Genomic DNA, 19846 nt, shown 5'->3' on the forward strand with positions numbered 1-19846 from the left:
TCTTTCTTTCTTTCTTTCTTTCTTTCTTTCTTTCTTTCTTTCTTTCTTTCTTTCTTTCTTTCCTTCTTTTGTTCTCTTTCCCTTTCTATTTTCTTTTTGAGATAGGCTTTCTTTATATAGCCCTGGCTGTCCTGGAACTTGCTATGCAGACCAGGTAGCTTCAAACTCACAGAGATCCACCTGCCACTACTTCCCAAGTGCTGAATATTTTGTTATCTTCTGAATGCCAATGTATAGCTGTTGGGGTTGGTCTGATGCTTGCATTTTGATGCTAATTACTGGCCCTCAAGATCTGGTTAAGGCCCAGATACATCTATCTGTGTTGTGTAAACCTGCCTAAGACATTATTCCTAATTGGTTAATTAAAAGGCCTGTACCTGGGCAGGGCAAAGGAGGTAAGTGTGGCTACAGTTCCCCAGCTTTGCAGACAGAAGAATCACAGGAAGGAGACAGACAGATGGGAAGAGAGGAGAGGGGAAAAAGCCACAATGTGTAGAATGGAAAAGGAAGCACATGGGCTGGGAGGAAGGACTCTGTTTTTATAAGGTTATGGTTGGAAGGTAGCCCAGATTAGAATGGTTAAGGAGGAAGACATTGGAGGGGGTGGGAGGTGGATGGTGAGGTTATTGATATAGTGTAGGTAGAAATATCTGCCCAACCCAGCTACAAAGTCTAACAGGTGTCTGTGTCTTACTAATTTTGATAGCAGGTTAGCTAATACTACCAAAATAATTATAGAGCTGACAATATTGAACAAGTATTAGCCCCAAAATCATTTATAGTCAACAAAATGTAGTTTAAATGTTTTTTCTTTAAACATATATTTTCATAGTTTTGATTCAACTCAGCTTGCCATATCACTACTTAATTAGAAATAGAGCACGTAGACAGAACTCTGGGACCACAACACAAGGGACAGGGGCAAGAGCAGAAATCCCTTCAAAAGATGGAAGGGACATACCATAGAAGAGGAACAAAGAGGGAGTCCATTTAGAAAGGTCCTTGCACCTAAGGTGAGGCCAGCTCTTCCCAGTAAGAGCACTGTGTTTACCCTTCATATGTAAAGGGCTTTTTGAAAAGGAAACTCCAAGAAATATGTATAAAGAAAAAAAGAGAATGGGAACAGCCTTCTTCTCTGGATATCAACATCCACCAATAGGAAGGGAGGCTTAGGGCTGAAGAGATGGCTCAGAGGTTAATGGCACTGGCTGTTCTACCATAAAGGTCCTGAGTTCAATTCCCAGCAACCACATGGTGGCTCATAACCATCCTGTGCCCTCTTCTGGCATGTAGGTGTACATGCAGGCAGAATAATGTATAAATAATAAGTAAATCTTAAAAAAAAAAAAAGAATGCAGGAAGGGAGGCTTAATATTGTCTTTGCTTCCTGTTCTCTGTGTTGTCTGTATTTTCACATCTGGTTGTTTGGAAGCCATCTGCCATGTGTATGATAGATAAGAGCAAATCACATTACTCCCATCCTCTTGTCCATCCTGGAATATTCTGAACTATTATCTCCTTGAAAGGTGGCTTTCTCACATCCTAACTTGCTAACCGGAACACACCAGTGTTCTTCTGGAAAAGCCCTGGGGTTCCCATTTGGAGAAGTCTCCGTCCTGGTCTTGCAGCCTGGACAGGGGTGAGCTCTGTGGATCTGTAACAAGAATGCTAGGCTTTCACAGTTTTCCCCTCATTTTCAAACAATGGCCATCTCAAGTCATCCTGTCCCAAACCCCAGAAATAAGCAGGGTTGACCTCAATATTCCCACCTCACAAGCCAGGACGCAATGGTCTAGAAAGGTGATAAGACTATCAACAAGGTGATAAGACCCAGTAACAAGACTGGAGTACTGGCTATTGGGCTTGTTAGCCAGGCATCTGGTCTCTGAGCCTGGAGCTATTAGCTGCACTTTTTGCCACCAACAGACATGTTTGGACAGGTTTGCAGGGAGCACCCATCTCTGCACTGAGTTCTTGTCAGGCACTCACAAATGCCACATGGAATCAATGCCTTGTTGCCTCTCCTTAGTCATGATGTGTCCTGACATACATACTAGCAGAGACTTAGTTCCCGCCTTCCTTTTCTTTCATGGTCCAGTATCACTTATTTGTATTTTATTTTTAGATGTAGAGTCTCATTATGCTGCCCAGATTGGCTTTGTGTGGTTTTCCAGCCTCACCCTTAGACACTTGCTGGCAGAGCCCAGATACAGGCCAGTGAACTGTTGACTTGGATCACAGAATTTATATCATCTGTCAGTAGGAACAATGACAGCATCATCTTTTTTGGCATCACATTTTATTAAATACTGACTTACAGTCCTTAAATATCTTGAATAGAGTATTTTCAATACACGGCTCTGTATTCATACATGAGTTTCTTTGAAGCACAGAACTATAAATTAAAATGTACAGATTGCCAGAAATCTAGAACTATATTATAAAAATAGAACCCAAACATCAACTTCAAATATAATTTGGCAATTTAGCAGTATGATAAGGTGGCCATACTTACGATGCTTTGCCTCTTCAAACAACTGTCTCATTTTCCACCTCTTTAAGGACACGTGGAACAGTCCCCTTTCCCAGGGTCCCCACAGAGCATCCCTGGCCACGGCTCAGTGTTGCCTCTGCATAATGATGAATGCACTCCTTTGTTTCTGGAGGGGGAAGGCCAGCTTCCGGTCCCTTCCTATGGGAGGAGGTGTTTCCTCCAGCCAAGGGTCTGACGCTCCTGGGTCTTGACACCCTCACAGTGCATGGGTTGATATATCCGTGTAAATACAGTGAATTCCTTTTCTGATAGAGAACAGCGAGTATAGGCTTGGTTCTCCCAGATCAATGCACATAGTTTAAGAGAAAATCACCCCAACAACGCCTGTTGGACAGTGCCACCCCAAAGGGAATGCCACTGCTCATCTGCCATGCAGCCCTTCACCCACAGCCCAACCTTCAGTCTTTGCAGTCTTGCCCAGAGACCTAGCTCCCTCCAATCAAATGAAGACAATTGCTGTGGAAGATGAAAGAAGAAATGTGATTGGGGCTGTCAGCTCCTGCATTTTAGATGAACCCTGGCTATGCGTGTGCATGTGACTGTGTGGAGGAAGAGTGGCAGGTAATGATTCAGAGCTGGTCTCTGTCTTCATGACTTATTTGGGCCCATAACATGGGATGAGATGACTTGCCCTTCCATTGGGCAGGACTAGCCTGTGTACCACTGGGTGTTGCTGGGAAAGAAGCATAAGTGGTAAGTCTTTGAAGACCTCAGCGGGAGGTCCCAGCCAGGCTGGTCTCATTTCTAGTTGTAAAGGCCAGAGGCCACCCTGATAAGGGACTCTTTGTCCTAACATGCCAGCTTCGTGTGCTGCCTTCTCACACAGTCTGAGGGTTGGGCTCCCAAGGACAGGGGAACAACAAAAAGCTGGGGTTGGAGATGGGAGCAGGGCTTAGATGGGTCTGGCTCCCATAGGAAGCCAGGGCTAGTGGTGCGAGTCAAGATTGCTTGGCCTGGTTGGGACTCTAGCTTTTTCCTTTGTCGCTGGTGGCTTGCCCTCAGCAGGCTCACAGGCAGTGCAGAGGTCTCTCATGTCAACAAGGCTCGCTCCCACAGCTTCTGCAAACTCTGCAGAAGAGGTCTCTTTGCAGCTGTGAAAACTGGAGATGCAGAAGAGGATAGCTTCAGGCTGGGGGTTGTAGCAGGCTCCATATCCATTGGGGACCACTGGGCCATAACAGCAGAACATCTCCATGGTTGTGGGCACCTGGAGAAGGGCATAGGTCAGAAGCAGCCTATTCTGACATTTAACCTGGGAACTTGCTAGAACATGGTGGTTGAGCTTCTGTATCTCAAGACCTCCATGGTATTTGCTTCTCTGTCCAGACCCCCTCACCATGGATTTGACCAGATTGAACTGGGTTGGTGTGAACGAGCAGCCATGGCTGGAATAATAAAGATGAGTCCATCAAGGAGCAAGGTGTTGGGGGAGAGCGACCCCCAATCTACCCCCCCAGTGTGTACTTGGCTCTGCTTGTGGAGCCGAAGGCTCCCTGGGCAGCTTGCTGCTCCGGCCTGAGCCAAGGCTTTCCTTCATCTAGGGGCCATTTGAGGCACTGTGGCAATCAGGCTAATTTACTAAATGGCACCCTGGTGGCACCCAACCATTAGATGGCTTCCCACAGGGAGTAATTTATGAACTGGAGGAAATCTGGCCCATCTTCTCTGTTGATTTCCCCCGGATCCTTAATTACTGTCAGTACCGCCTGGATGGTCTGATTTCCTCCCCAAGGCCCACCCAAGCACAATTACTCAGCACCGGGCACTTCCAAGCCTGCTGTCACCTGGAATTTTAGTTAATCATCTAAGATGTTTTGGATTCAGGGGGCTAGGCTTTGCAATCCAGTTCACAAACCAAGAAAGTGTGTCTCTTAAAGCATTCAAGCCACAAATATAACTTTTCAGTGGGAAAGAAACCATGGAACAACTCACAGCCCAAATTCACTTTATTAGCAGGTTTTAGGGACAAGGAGAAAGGATTGTGGGGCCAGTGAAGTATGAGACAGGGTCTGTTTTAAATCCACAGGTTTCTGGTGCTGTATTCTTGTGCCTTCTGAAATGGCACTGGCCATTTTAATGGGGCAGAACAAGCCATTAGTCTTGCTAATAGAGTCACTGCATTGTCAGATAAATTTGCCGTGCAATGGCTGGAGGCCATGAAGCCATTCCAGAGCACTCTACGCCCATGGATGGTTTCCTGAAGAATTTATGTTGTAGTATTCTGGTCTCATTTATTCATGTCTGCAAGCCCACTGCTGTAATGACAAAATTAAATTACTGAGTGGGTGTCTATCCTCAGACACAGCTTTGTTAGCCCCCTTCGCTGCCCTCATCCAGCAGTGTGCAGATGAGGTAACTTCCAGGAGGCTGGTGCGGCTACGTGTTTCCTCCCCTCCCCGGCATCTTCCCACTAGCGAAAGTTATCCTGCATTTGTGGCTGTGGCCCTTTAATAAATGGGCATATGTACAGCACCAGGTAGGAAATGTTGGGCTGACAATTGATTTTCTGGCATCGGGGCCGGGCCATTATCACAATCCCCATGACCTAATTGAGGGATCCCCAGGCAAGCCTGTCAGGCTTCAGATCCCAGGGTCCTCTGCAGTGGAATACACCCTCACATGCAGCAGATGGCAAGGCAGTGCTGCGTGATAGTTAGAACCCCCCGGTGCGTGTATGCCCAGCCTGTCAGCTTTGGCTCAGGGAGCCTCTGGTTTTTCTTCTTTGGAAGATGGGAAAATATTAATGCCCTGAACATTTAGATCATTCCACTGAAGGTGACAAAACTCAAGAGGCAAAGCCTGGGCCTGGAGAGATGACTTTGTGGTTAAAAGAGCTTGCTGCTTTTCCAGAGGACCTGAGTTCAATTCCTAGTACCCAGATCAGGCAGCTAGCACACAACTGCCTGTAACTCCAGTTCCAGATGTTCCAATACATTCTTGTGGCCTCTGAGGGCACCAGCAGACACATACCATATACTCACATAGGCACATACACACACACATAAGGAAATACATACATACACACACACATAAGGAAAGATAAGACTTGTTAAAACAAAAACAAAAAAAAAAAAAAAGAAGAGCCAGATGGTGGGGTTGAGAGTGGAGAAAATATAGTTGACTTCAATATTTTATGACACAGGAGGAAGGCTATCGTTGACAGCAATAACTTAAATATTTCAAAGTGGCTAGTAAAAAGGATTTTGAATGTTCTCTAAGTTATTAAGTTGATAGATATGCCAGTTACACTAATCTGACTGCTACCCATTACATGCCGATATTTTAGCATACGTTGTACCTATATGTATAATTATTTAGCATAATTTAACACATATTGAACATATGCATTAGAGTGTGTGTGTGTGTGTGTGTGTGTGTGTGTTAAATGTTGAAAAAGGAAGCAGAGACAAAGCCAGGTTCCAAGTCACTACTGTCTTCAGGGGCTTCCTGGGCCCTGGCCACACATGCAGAGACTGTACCTGGCTAGTGGAGAGGACAAACCGGTTGCTCATCAGGTATGTTTCATCTGTGAACATCTCAGGTGGCTCCTTGCACAGGTCCTGGGCCAGCTCCCTCAGTGCCAACAGATGGTTGTCGATGGCCATGCCGGTGATGGCCTGGGAGTCAAGAACACAGCAGGAAATGACACCTGCACGCCTCTGTACCTCCGCTCCCCCTCCTGTTTCCTCCTCAAGACCAATCCTCACAGCCCTTGCTTAACCCCCCCTCCACAGACAAGCCGTGCGAGCATCTGCTGGGGGCCGGCCGCTTTCCGGTGCAGCCTCTGCTCCTGGACTCTAGCATACTGTAGGCACACAGGATGTGTCTTGAGAAGGCTGGGATCTACCGTAAGAATGTCTGGATTAAAGATCAGCAAGCCCAGCAGCCACCACTGCATGCTACTCTAACAGAAGAGCGGGTGGGCCTGCCTGTCCCAGCATCAACCTGCTGTGTCCAGGGAAAGAAAGAAAGAAGGTTGGCTCATGTGTAGGATCTGGGCATGGAGGAGGGTTGTCAAAACTGCGAGGGTTAGAATCACACCATAACTAATTCTTCACCCTCCCGCACAAAGCAGGAACAAGGTGCGGCACACAAGGGGCAAAGTGTGGACTCACTTCACCTTGATTCATAAGCTCAGAAACTGAGTTAGGAACTAGACAGCTAAGCTGAGGCTCCGCTGATGTTTTAAAGGTGGAAACTCTAGTTGAATGATGTGGGGTTTTGTTCCCTCTCTCTCTCTTTCTCTTAAATCATAGAGACAGTTAAACTCTTCTCAGCGGATGGGGCGGAAGAAGGACACCTGGATGTCATGTGGAGAGGACCCTGGGACTGGAGGGAGGGGCAGGGCACTGTTCTGAGCCTCCCCCGCTTGAGGCTGGGAGATACCATCCCCGTTCTCTTTTTGTTTGTGATTTGTGTTTACACGGGGCGATTGGGGAAGCAGGGAGACTTGAGGGACGGCTCGTTGCCTGTAGCAATAACCTGGTTCCACCAGAGTAATTGAAACTTTTGCAGTGTCTGTTATGTATGGTTGCCGTCTAGCTGTTACAGCCCCTCGGGGAGGGAAAGCCTCCTTTCCCAGCGAACTTTGCTTGGGTTTGATACATGCAAGGCATGTATCAGCATCTGACAGCTGTTCTCCTTCAGCAGAGAACAAAGCATAAGGATGATGCAGAGGCATCTAATTCTAGTCTGAGAAGAAAAGTTATATGACCTGAGCTTATTTTATTCTTACTTCATTTATTTACACAAGGTGGTGCTGGGGATGGGTCCAAGGGCCTCACACAGGCTAACGGATTGCTTTACCATGCAGCTGCAGCCCATAGCTTGGTTTTTATGTGTCCTACCAGGACAGAGAGGAAGTACCGGGAGCCTTTCCCAATAGTGGACATGCTTCATTTCTCTGGTGACCTCTGCTTCTCCTTTTATTTGTGAAGGTCCACAGAGGGAGACGTTACACGTGGCAACCTGCCCACCCTGCTCTTATCAAGCAAATGTATCCAGAAGATTTAAAGGGACCATTGTTTGGAGTGGTGAGCAACAATGAATACAAGGACTCCTGCCTCAGTCCCCCATCTAGGACATGGAGCATTTACCGTATGCCTGCTGCTGCTGCTGGAAGGCAGAGGAGCAAAGAGGCCTGTGTTCAGGGCGTAGTAGGGTAGGGAGCCACTACCATGTGCACTTCATGTAACTATAAACTGAAGTGAAGGCTGCGAGGGAGAGAGGAGTGTCAAGAGACAAGAGAATAGTGAGAGGGGCCAGGAACACCGTGCCTGCCCACTGGGGTTTCTTCTCCTTACAATTTCTACCAAATACATCCTTGTGCTATGGGAGGCTGTCTTGTTTCCTGTCTCTTTCCCCTGTTCTCATGGCTAACTAGTCTCACTTACCAGCTGCCTTCCTGTCTCTCCTCTCTCTACTGCCCACTACTGATTCAATTCCTTTTGTCAAGTTAACATGAATAACACAAAGGATCCCATGGTGATACTTTTGACAATGGTTCTCTAAAAAGAAAATTTATGAATTGAAATTTATTACCAAAGTACAGAGACAAGTATTCCTATGTTTAGAGTTTAAAATCCAAAGAAGCTGTTGGCTTATGTCATGTTGCCAGCACTGATTCCCACTCTATAGGGAAAAGGCCTTTTAGCTACTCCTTCTGATATTATGTTCACTGCTCTGAATCCATACTTAAGAGTGTCATGACTGCATTTCCCGGACTTCCTTATAAAGTTCATGTTGTAAGAAATAAAACATTAGCTTCTACTTCCTCTACCTACTTCCACTTTTCAGTCTTCCCAGCAGAGTCATATTTCAACTCTTCGTTGTCTGAGCAACACATAGTGCTTAGATGATGTCATTATCATCTAATGACACCCAACTGGGTCTTCCAGCATATTATGATTAGATTTCTCTCCCTCCCTCCTTCCATCCCTTTCTCCCACCCATCTTTTCTCTCTTTCTTTCCTACTGAAGACTGAACCCAGGACCTATCACATGCTAGGCAAATGCTGTACCAACTCAGCTATGTTCCCAGACATAGATTTCATTTCTCCTCTTACTTATTCCTCCTTTATGTATGCACTAATTGGTCTCAAGAGCTACTGAAGAGCTGTTGACTTATAGTTTCTGTTTTGTGTCATCCTGGGGAGTCTTTCTGCTTCATTTTTGTGTGTGTGTGTGTGTGTGTGTGTGTGTGTGTGTGTGTGTGTTGAATTTCTGGGTTTTTTTTAATTATTGTTTTGTTTTTTGGGTTTTTTATTTTTTATGTTTTAGCTTTCATGTTTTATTTTCTCATTTTGAGACATGCAGTCCTTAGAAGTTTTATAAGAAAGATGATTTACTAAGTAAAAAATATAAAATTCTTCCGTCTAAATGTCTTTATTCAGCCACAAATCTGATGATAGTTTAGCTAGGTATGAAAGGTGTGTTAAAGATCATTTTCCCTTAGAATCTGAAGGCATTGCTCCACTATTATCTACTTTCTGCTGCTGCTGCTGCTGCTGAAAGACCAATTGTATCTTTATTTATGACCCTTTTTTTTTCTTTTTCCTCTGAGAAACTTAGAATTTCTCTTTGTCTATAGGGTCATAAAATTTCCTTGGTATGAAAGATATTTGGTGAATTCCCTTAATATAGAAGCATTTTCTGTGGTTCTGAATTTTGTTTGTTTGCTTGCTTTTCTGCTTGTTTTTGTTTTTTTCATGCTGGTGATAGTAACTAGGGCTTTATGCCTGATAGTTCTCTACCACTGAACTATCCTCAACCTTTGATATTTTTCTTGAATTATTTTGTTGGTGATTTCTATACCATTCAGTTTCTTTTTCTGAACAACTGTAATTTGGGATAGTGCTTGCCTCAACCAAGTATCACCTTATACTGACAGCCCATCTTTCTTACATTTGTTTTGTTGGTGTTAAAGTAGGTTACCTCATAATGTCTCCCAATACTTCCACTGACATGTTCTACTACATTCTATTCTAGAGCTATCTTTATTTTTTGATAATATTTTTAGTTTCCTGTTCTTATTTATAGAACAAGAAAATTTAAAAATTCAAATCTCAAAATTTAATAGTCAATGAAATATATTAAGAGGCTTTTAATAAGTGACTAGTTCACTGGGGCTCCTTCCTTGTTAAGACCCCTACACGAGAGACTTTACACAGCTTTCCACCTTCCCGCCTTCTACCCTGGCCACATGAGCACCACACATTCTTCCACTCTGGAGGATGCAGCAGCAGGCGCCATCGTGGAAGCAGAGGCCAACAACCTCACTTGCTGACCCTTTGATCTTGTACTCCCAGATTCAGGAAGTGTGAGAAATCTTTGTTCTTTATAAATTACACAGTACAAAGGATTCTGTTGTGCAGGCTAAACAGACAAAACCATCAGCCGACCCTCTTCTTTTCACACACCCCACTTTTGGTGCGTCCCCGGTGATGGAGCTACCCCGAGGTGCTGCAATTTAGTTCACTAATTTTTCCAGCTTCTTTGTCTGTGCCCTAAGCCAACTGCCATCTGTTCTACTTTTCGGCTTTAATGCTTTGCTGTCGCCTTCTCTCTAATTCTCTTTCATATGTGTATGGCTTAACATACCTCTGACTGTTGTTCTAGAGAATTTCAGAGCTGAGGAACTCTTAGGTTCAACACACAATGTTGAATCAGAAGTTCCTCTTCATCCCGTTGGCCCTGCCCAGCCACATTTTCCTCCTGTATTATATGGCTCCTGCTTGGCAAACCACTTCCCTAAAGCAACTTGTCCTTCTTTTGCCCCACCCTGGAGTAGCAGACAATCCAGCTCTTCTGCTCCCCAGCCCTTTGCAAGCTGCACACACCGAGCTGCTCTTCTCGTCAGATGTATCACATTCACAAGACTCTCGCCTTTACAACATGCTGCTCTCTCCTTGGCCTTCCTCCCCTTTCCTAATCCTTTACACTTCACATGAAGGACTGCTTCCTCTGGGAATCCCTCTCAACTTTTCAAAGCAGAGGAAGAAGCTTTCTCCTCCACCTTCTCTATAGCTTCCCAGGATTCTCTTCATGTGAGTTTGACGTAACTTTGAAGCACCTTCACTCCAACTCCACGTTAAACTCCTTACTGACAGCACTTAGGGGTGTCAATTTCTGTTTCTTGTATATAACACTTTAACTAGCATGAAGCAGGGAAAAAAATCATTGAATATAGTGAGAGCACTTGCTGGAGTTTGGATCTGAAATGTCTCTTAAAGGCTCATGCATTAAAGGCTCGTACCATTGGAAGGTTGTGGAAATTTTAAGAGGTGGAGCCAGATGGAAGGTCTCCCTATAATTGTGGGTGTGTCCTTGAGAGGGATTGTGGGATCTCAGCTCCCCTTTCTTCTTTCCGTTTTACTTCTTTGTAACAAAGGGAACAGTTTGTTTCATCATGGGCTCTCCCTACCAGAATGTGCTGCCTTTCCATAGGCCTAAAAGCCGTGGAAGCCACCAACCATGGACTGAAGCCTCTGAAACTGTCAGCCAAAATAAGCTTTTCCTTTCCTGTGCCGATTGGTTGATTGTCTCCATTACTTGCTAGAGTGATGGAAAAGTTGACTAAGTGCTTTTTGAGATAGGCTCACTCATATCCCATGCTCACCCTGAATTTGTGGTGATCCTCCTGCCTCTGGCACCTGAGTGCTTGGAGTACGGGCCTGAGCTATCATGACTGGCTAACACAGTGCTTAAACAGAGCAAACATAGCTATTGAGATGAATTAGGGACTGAGTTAGGGGAAAGTCTAAGTGATGAGCTCTAAAACCCAGATATACATTATATTTGCTTTCTGGTACATAGAGAAAAATTTGATCAATCCTTCTCATAGATTTTTGTCAGCCTTCTGGTTGTTTTTGAGTCATCTGCAATTAACATATTGATCACTAGCTCAAGTTCTCCCTTGTTTGCATGCAAATAATAGCTTTGAAATATTAAAAAATAAATTATTCCCTCAAACTAGAGAAATAGTCCCTATACAATTTTGATTTCACTATTAATTTTCAGCAAAGAGTTTCAATTCACAGGCAGCAAAAATGAACACACGGAAATCAGCCCTAGGTGATAATAAATTCTGACTCCCTTCTAGTGTGCCAGAGACCCAGCTACCAATATTCATCAGGCTGCCCCCACCCCCAATTTGATGGTTCCTTATATCTACTGTAAAGCACCACACATATTGTGAGCTATTATTATCATTATGGTTATGTCAGCAGATTTCAAACACCGCTCACTGTCATGTAGTGGGACCTGGAGAAAGCAGGAAGGGTGTGCCGCCTGTGTTGTAGAAATAAGAAAAAGACCCTGCCCAGTGGAACAAGCCTATCCTCAGTCCCAGCCATTTGAGATCCCGGGGTAAGAGGGCCCCCTATTAGAGATCAACCTGGGCTACGGAGTCATTCAAGGCCAGCCTGGGCAACTTAATGAGACTCTGTCTCAAAATGAAAAGTAGAAAAAGAGAACCTGGGACATAGCTTGGTGCTACAGCACCTGTCTAGCCTGTGTAAGATCCTGTAATCAATCCCCAGTGCTGCAAAAAATAGATTAAATAAAAGTGAATACAAATGAGGGGTGGTAGCCTCGCTGGGGCACCAAGAAGTCAGTGCTGCAGAAGCACAGCCACTCACCATGACCGTGTACTCAGTCTGGGCCCGGATGGCCATCTGGAGCAGCTGTAGCTTCTCGGGGGCCTGTGAACAAAGCAGAGGGTTAGCACAGGCAACGACAGCAGCCTCCCTGTGGCTCCTTAAGGCAGAGTGGGGAATGGTGTGTGTGTGTGTGTGTGTGTGTGTGTGTGTGCGCGCACGCTTACCAGCATGGAAGCCTTGTGGTCAGTCATGGCTTGCACAAAAGCCAGCGCCTCTGGAGTGGCTGATCTGATGTTATCCACCCGACCTTCCTGGAACCGGCGAATGGATGCACTCTCGTAGGTGGGCACCAGTCTATGATAAAGCCTGAACAAGATAAAAGATAGATGGCAAACAGCAATTTGTTCTCAGGGAGTCATAAATACTGAAAGAAAAATAGCTCCGGCAGGCTTTATTTTCATAGCTGTGACATGACGTGGCATAGTATTTCATTTTAATGTTAATAGAATTCTAGAGGAGAATTCCAAAGATGAATGCTAGGAAGCCTTTGATGTGAAGAACCATGTACAGGTTTATACACTGGGGACACTGTGTTGACATAAAATAAAGAGGTGACTGGTTAAAACAACAACAACAAAAACACCACCACCAATCTGTGGAATTTTCTGTGAGGCCTAACGAGTGTTATTAACAGAGAATAATGTGTAGTTTACCATGTACACCTTCCAGGGAAGTCTGTTTTATTTTAAATGGTCCAGCCATGAGCTCTGGTCAAGGCATACGAGTATGGTTAGTATGGACAGATGCGCAGGCCCACCAGGGCATCAAGGTATAGCTCATGGGGAAAATGGTATCTGGCCTCCCCACACACTGTTTTAGTCCCCTGGCCCTCTATCAGAGCTCATGCTGCTGCCTAGAAAGCCTTCCACCCTATGCATGCAAACCAGGTGAACAAGCCTCCACCTGCATTCCTGGATGGCAGAAAACCCGCTTCCCACCAGCCAGTAACAACCGAGGAGTTGAGTAGGGGAGAAGCGAAAACAGAGTTGAGATCAATGAGAGTCCAGTGTCACATGACAGGTTGGAGGGACACTTTCGATGGTGAATTCGATGTTACAGAGAACTGGGTGACAACAGAGCCCGTGGTGGTAGCTTCTGGTAAGAGAGTATCTCCAGGCAGACCTCGGGAAGGTGACACTTCAGTTGGAAGTAACAGGTGAGAGGGCAGATTCTCAGCTAAGGCAAAGATCTGGAGACCAAGAAGCTTACTGGAGGGTCCCAAAGCACAAGAGAGGGCCCAGGCATGCCAGGCAGTAGGTGTTAGAGTCTGATTTGCATGTGTGCAAGTCCACTCTTGAGGAAGACTGGACTACGGAGAGCCACGACCCCTTCACTCACCTGTAGAAGGCCAGCTGGAGGGCCACCTGGATGAAGGCATCGGGGCTGCAGTTCTGCTTCTTAATAAATGCTTTTCCATAGTTGTCAAACTTATACACAATGAAATCCAGGTTCTTTACTATTCTGTGGACAAGAAAGATTACTCTACATGCAAGATAAGGCACCTACACCACAGAGTCCCCCCAAGTTTCCTGATCCTGGTCCACGTCCTAGTGGCCCAGAAGGTGAGTACACAGTCCTTGTCCTCTGGAAATACCCTATGGTGTCAGAGATATAGCCTCACCTATGCAAGAGGCAGAAGGCACACGGGAACTGGGGCTCAAGGGGGACCCTTCTAGGGAGAGGTGGGGCTGGCTGCAGCAGCAAGGCGGGAGGAGCACGGAAATGAGACGTTTGCATGGGCTGCCTACAAAGCAGGCCTGAAGCAGACCATTTCTATGACCTGTGAAGGAACAGTGGCTCAGTGTCCCCGTGGACCTTCAGCTGTTCCAACAGTTAATTGCTCAGCCGCCGTCACCGAGATTCATCACTACTGTGCTGTGGTGCAGCAAGACTTAGAATCTGAGCAGACTTAGAATCGTGGTAGCCCCCCTGAGGATGGGGGCTTTTCTCCCCTTCTGCTTTACCCCCCCCCCCCCCGCCCCAGTCTCATCCAGTGACTGCCAGTGGGTCTCCCAGAACATGCCTTTCATTAGCAGAGTGCCAGGAAACTTCCCTGTGTCTATGCAGAAATGCCCGTGCCAGCACCATGTGACCAGTAGAGTTCTCCCTTACAAGGTTTGGGGTCTAGTCTGACTGTCCATGGGGGTGGGGGGCGACATTGCCATGAGGTGCGTGCCACTGGCTGTGAACACAGGTCCAAGAGGAGTGACCTGCCCCCTCACACTGTCGCTGGGACTCCATGCTACATCTGCTGCCCCTCCCCCACCTTAACTCGCCCTTCTGCCTCAACATGAGCTGAGCTCCCAGGGGTCACGCAGCAGCTTGCAACAGGAGAGACCCCTACCTTTTGACAGATTCCTTTGGGCAGATATCTCTTTCACCATGAAAACTTCCCTCCCAAACTAGCCTCCCCCCCATGGACTGTTTAGGTCCAGGTGACTCCTCATGCCCCATTAGGGAGACGTTGGGGGACAGAGGCGCACACAGGTCCCTGAGAAGAAGCAAATCCTTGTTAACCATTCATCTATTTCCTCCGCCTCCTCTTCCGGTGGCCCACTCACCTTGGACCCCCATCCTAAGAGCTGAGATGTCAACATCATTCCGTGGAAACCGGGAGACCTCTTCCTCATTCCCTAAAGCCAGGCAGCCTCAACAGCAGCTTCAAGCAAGAAGGGTCTCCTAATGCTAGGTTTCTCAGCCTGTGTACTATCCACCAGCGCTACTCCCGTGGACTCCTCACTGGCTCCCCAACAGCTCCCACCCAGGAGGAGCCCCTCACAGGCAAGGCAAGCTCCTCACAGCATGGCTCAGCTTCTTCTCTCCTATGGTCCAGGTCCAGCCATCTTTCATCTGTTGTCTCCATACCAGCCTGGACCTGTATGAACCTACAGAGGCTTAAAGCCACAGAGTTGCCTCTTCCCTGTCTACTAGCCCCTCAAGCTGCTTCTTGCCCTTTGAAGCCCTCCTTCATTGTCTGGGTAGAGTCCAACCCCGTATCTATCTGCAGGTTGGAGTCTCTCTTTTTTGGGCACGCCATGGGTCATACATGATTTGATCTGGGGTCTGCCTCTTTACTAAAGTGTGGAGCGTGAGTCCGGGGCACATTCATTCCTGGGGTTCCTAGTGCTTCACCACAGACCTGGCACGCACTAGACAGAGCTCCACAAGTCTGATGAGTGAATGAGGGTTCTGACACAGAGACTGACAAAGGCAGCTCACACCCAGCCCTTCTTTCTGTGTCCACTATGGTAAGAGCCAACTCCTCCCCCGAGAAAAGGGCCCCTTGTCAAGTTGCAGTGTAAACTCAAGCAAATTGAAATAGCTTGGATTCAAATGACCTATTCAAAGCAGTTGTTTATTATTCCCTCAAAGCAGAGAATCATTTCCCAGCCTTGACTCTGCTTAGTCAGGTGAAACCTGCAGAAAAAAATAGCTTCGCGTTTGCATTTTATGAAAATGGTGGATATTTGAGCAAGGTTATTTCCTGGGAGCCATAACTCCTCTTTAGTTTGACTACTTTTCCATGAGGGATGAGAATGGGAGGAGCATGGAGGGGAGCAGAGTCCCAGAGCCCTTAGGATGCTTCAACAGCTATTGGAGGAGGGCAGAATAGGACCTTGAAGGAAATTTGGAGTTCCCTCACCTTTGAAGCTTCTCTGCTGAGGAGGCGAGGTGGCCTTGAGTTTCTGGGGAACATTTCCACCTCAGCCTTCTGGGAGCAGGGAGCTCACTCACGGAGTCAGCTCGGACCAGCTTCTTGTTCTTCTTCATCCTACAAACACAAAGGGCAGTCTCCTGAGACCCTGCAACCGAGGGCTTGGGCAGCATTGCTTTTCTGTGCAATCATCTTAGCTGCTGGTGTGCACAGCCCCTGAGCTGCGGGAGCCTGAGCTGATAAACCAAACTTAGTAAATGACAGAGCCAGGATCCCATCCACTTCCACCTGACACCAAGGGGCATCATTTGCTTTCATTTGTCCTAGCATTAAATCATGTCTGGGCTGTACTTATGAAAGACTTGGCAATGTAGCAGCAAGCTTAGCTGCTCTGTCTTCAAAGACTGGCTTGTGTCCCCGTCACTCCAAAGCCTTCTGCGGAAGAGACTAAGAACCTATGTGCAAGAAGATGCTAGAAGATAAATACCAACGCTAGAAGGAACCCAGTGTGGTTAAGGGACAGAAAAGCAAGGCTCCACCCTAGCAGCATGAAGGTTGGGGACCTATCCTGTGATGAAGGGGACCTCCCTATGTGCTGGGCTACCAGGTACCTGGCACTGTCTCAGGACCAACAAACAAAGATTGATCTGAGCTCTGCTGGATCAAGGCTTGGATCTCTTGCTTCTCCTTGTCTTCCCTGAGTTTCCTGCCCAATCTACCCCTCCCATCTGTGACTCATAAAGCTCATTTTGCAGTCTTCGAGCTTTTTTCCAAATTCATCTTGGGCTCAGCCATTTTCTGGACTGATACCCCAGTTTCTCCTGGCTTTCCACAGCAGCCCTCTGAGGTCTTCCTCTGCTCTGCCCCAGACTCACATATGTTTCAGCAGGTGCTCCGTGCACTGTACCAGGACGATGCCGTCAAATGGAGAGTGCTCACACACCACGCCGCAGGTGCCATCTTGGCCTACCACAAACTGCAACAGGGAAAGAGTTGAGAGCAGGCAGGTGAGCTGACCCTGGAGTCAGCATTTCAAACTAGGCCCTGGGATTGGACCCTCTGACTTCTTGGTATCCAACGATACCAAGGATTGTTGATTCCTAAAAAGGATTCCGCAGGTGGCTGCAGGCACCCAAGAGTGTGGAAGTCTCAAGGAAGCTCTTCCCACAGGGCTCCAGGCAGCGAAGGGGCAGCCCCCCTCCCCCACTGCAGCAGTCCAGGGTTCTTAGTGCTCTAGTTTCGGATGCCTGGTCTACGGGGCAGAGTGGGTGCTCGGTCCTGTCCGTCCCTAATTGCACAGCGGACACCATTCTCCAGTGTTTTCAGTAATGGCTAATGGTTTGACTCTGCTTTAGTTGGCCTCCATTAATTTTATTCCCAGGATCTAGACCAGTGCCCATTTCAGAGCAGCTGCCGGGTAATTGTGTTGTATAAATGAGTGAAAAAAAAAATAACAATGTGATTTGCTGTTAAGAAGATTTGTAAGGAGAAATATCAGGTTTCTTGGCGGAAAAAGTGTGGGGAGGATGTTCTGTTTGACAGGAGCGGACTCCAAATCACAGACTGTGCCCTGTCTGGTGGCTGAGGAAGCAGCCTCTGGACCTGAGGACTCGTTTAAACCAGCCCAGTAAAGCAGCTCACAGGGTTGAGATGAAAACTAGAAAGTCTCTGAAGGATCCACAGAAACGCTAGAAGATTCCTTAGACACTCATACATAGTTTCACAAAGACTATATTGAGCTGACCTGGGAAAGAAATATTCTCGGGGCGCAAAAGTATTGAGAGAAAATAGTGGGGAAGATGAAGTTTGGCTTGGTGTACTCCAAGCGAAGCGGGGCTGCCCTGGACTTCCTCACCCTGTCTGCCCCTCGGTAAATGAGCAAACCAGCCAGCGAAAGAATGAACTCTTACGGTGCCTACTGAAAGCATCTCCTGGGACCACGGTACACACAGCCTTTCCATGCCTTCCCCCAGGCTCGGTTATCTGTGCCAGATGCTGGAGTCTCACTATCTCAGTCATCACGCCAACGATCACACACCCACAGCAGCTTCAAGTATGCATCTTCCTCTGACTCTCTCCCTTGGCCAACAATCTTTCTCCATGTGGAGATGCATCCCCTCAAATTTCAGGTCCATGATGTCTCAGTAGCAACCCCAGCTCACTTACTTTCTGTCCTATCTACAAAATAGGGAACCTGTGTACACTCTCTTTGAGCACCTTTCTACCCCTGTCACTTAAAGAAAGGGAGGAAAATAGGTCTTTGAAAGACTGTACCCAATGCTTACTATGGTCTGTGTCCTATACATCCATTATGTCATTCCTACCACTGCTCTGTGAAAGATCCCAAGTCATTAGCACCACCGTGGAGGCTGAACAGCCAGCACAGCAGCAGCACAACTCATCAGAAACAACAAAATCACTGTGTAAACCAATAAAGAAGATAACCTGCCAGCCAGACGCAGGGATGGGTTTCTCCTCTCAGAGAAAATGAGATGCTGCTGGGAAATGCTTATGGAGATGGGCTGTCCCAACCCAGAGAGATGGTTAACTTGTTTTTATATGGTCACTGTGGGAGTGTGGTGGCACTATAAATAAAGAAAATTGTATTAGATATTGGCATGTTACGGGGTATACGGTGGGGTAGAGATCTGAAATGAATGGACAACTTAGAGCACAACCAATTTGCATTGGCTTTTTTCCCCCTCTCAGTCAGCGTAAGATGTTATCCTGATGCATGTGAGTGAAAGCTATGGATTATTTTTTTGTACTTTAGGAGGTATTTAGGGGATGCTGGGCTGCCCTGCTTCCCAGTGTGTGTTGAAATGGTCAGGCCAGGTGGCAGACATTTGGAAAAGCCAGCATCTCTGGTCACACCCAACCCTCTCCAGAGTGTGATGGAGGTGGGGAGTGAGCCCAGGTGTGACCAAGCTCTTCCAACCCGGTAACAGTCCGGGGGTTTCAGTTGAGTTCTACCACTTGGCTTCTGAGAACTCTGGCTAGTTTAGAGGTGACATCACCTGGGTGACAGCAGACAGCAAAAACATGTGCTTTCAGGCAGAGCTCCAGAAGAGGCTACACAGTTGCGGGGCCACGAACAGAGCACTTACCTGCAGGGACTTGTCGTACCAGCGATTGGCTCCGTTCGAGCTGCAGCCTCCACCATGAAGGAGCTGGAGTGCCCTGTGGGTGTCGCTGAGCTGCCCGGCACCTGGGCCATCCAGGCACACCAGGCAGATGCTGCGCTCAATCATGTCCAACGAGTCCCGGTTGGTGGAGTCTGCAGAACAGGTGAGTGTGGCCTGAGGCCCGGGGCTCCTGTGGAGTCCCACATGCTGCAGGCAGCCTGCCTGCCTCAACAGGCCATACACTCAAACGCTCTGTCCTGAGCCTCTGCTCTACCCCATGGTCTCTGCAAGGCTGGTGGCCCCCAGCAGTGCCCAGAGCTTCACCCAGTGTGTGGCTGCTGGTTCCTCCAGCCCAGATAAAGGGGGATGCTTCGGTCCTCAGTCCTGTCTAGGCTCCTCCTCCCCTGCCTAGCAGCATCCTCACTGTGGCACAGATAATGATAATCTGTTGATCATGGATTCTGGCTTTTTCCGAGCACTTAAATCTGTTCCTGGAATTTTTGAATTGGGCAATTTCGCATGAAAATATGAAGGAAAGGGTATTGCTTGCCCTCTGTTCCCCCATGTGGGTTTGTTGGCTCAGGGTCTGAGTTGCAGGGGGGAAGGGCAAGGCTACAGCCTGATGCTGTAACTTAGTGAACGGGCTGGGACTGCTTCAGGCACACAGACTCACTTAACAGGAAAAACCAACCAGAAGCCACTACATGTGCAGGACGTGTGTCATCTGGGAGCCCCGCCTGGCCTACAGCTTACTCTTACATAAAGCCTCTGTACTTCCCAAGAGACTGACAGGCCCCCCTGGCAGGCGGCACTGACCGCTGACTGCTGCCACTGCTGTTTTTCCTTCTTCCAC

The 19846-nt window shown here is 47.2% G+C and overlaps 1 protein-coding gene across 1 annotated transcript in view; it reads right to left on the bottom strand.

The window, feature by feature from the left end:
• Positions 1-2361: 2361 nt before the first annotated feature.
• Positions 2362-19846, bottom strand: part of Chat (choline O-acetyltransferase) — a 46520-nt gene continuing 29035 nt past the window's right edge. The window contains exons 7-14 of the mRNA XM_055612393.1: positions 18976-19145; positions 16744-16844; positions 15857-15985; positions 13552-13674; positions 12378-12519; positions 12193-12255; positions 6034-6171; positions 2362-3761 (exon numbers count right to left, since the gene is read on the bottom strand). Of these exons, the coding sequence (XP_055468368.1) occupies positions 3480-3761; positions 6034-6171; positions 12193-12255; positions 12378-12519; positions 13552-13674; positions 15857-15985; positions 16744-16844; positions 18976-19145 (1148 nt within the window). The 3' untranslated portion in view covers positions 2362-3479. The remainder of the gene's footprint in view (positions 3762-6033; positions 6172-12192; positions 12256-12377; positions 12520-13551; positions 13675-15856; positions 15986-16743; positions 16845-18975; positions 19146-19846) is intronic.

The sequence above is a fragment of the Psammomys obesus genome, unplaced genomic scaffold (assembly GCF_907164565.1).
Source record: "Psammomys obesus unplaced genomic scaffold, mPsaObe1.curated_primary_1811, whole genome shotgun sequence".
In the NCBI taxonomy this organism is placed as follows: Eukaryota; Metazoa; Chordata; class Mammalia; order Rodentia; family Muridae; genus Psammomys; species Psammomys obesus.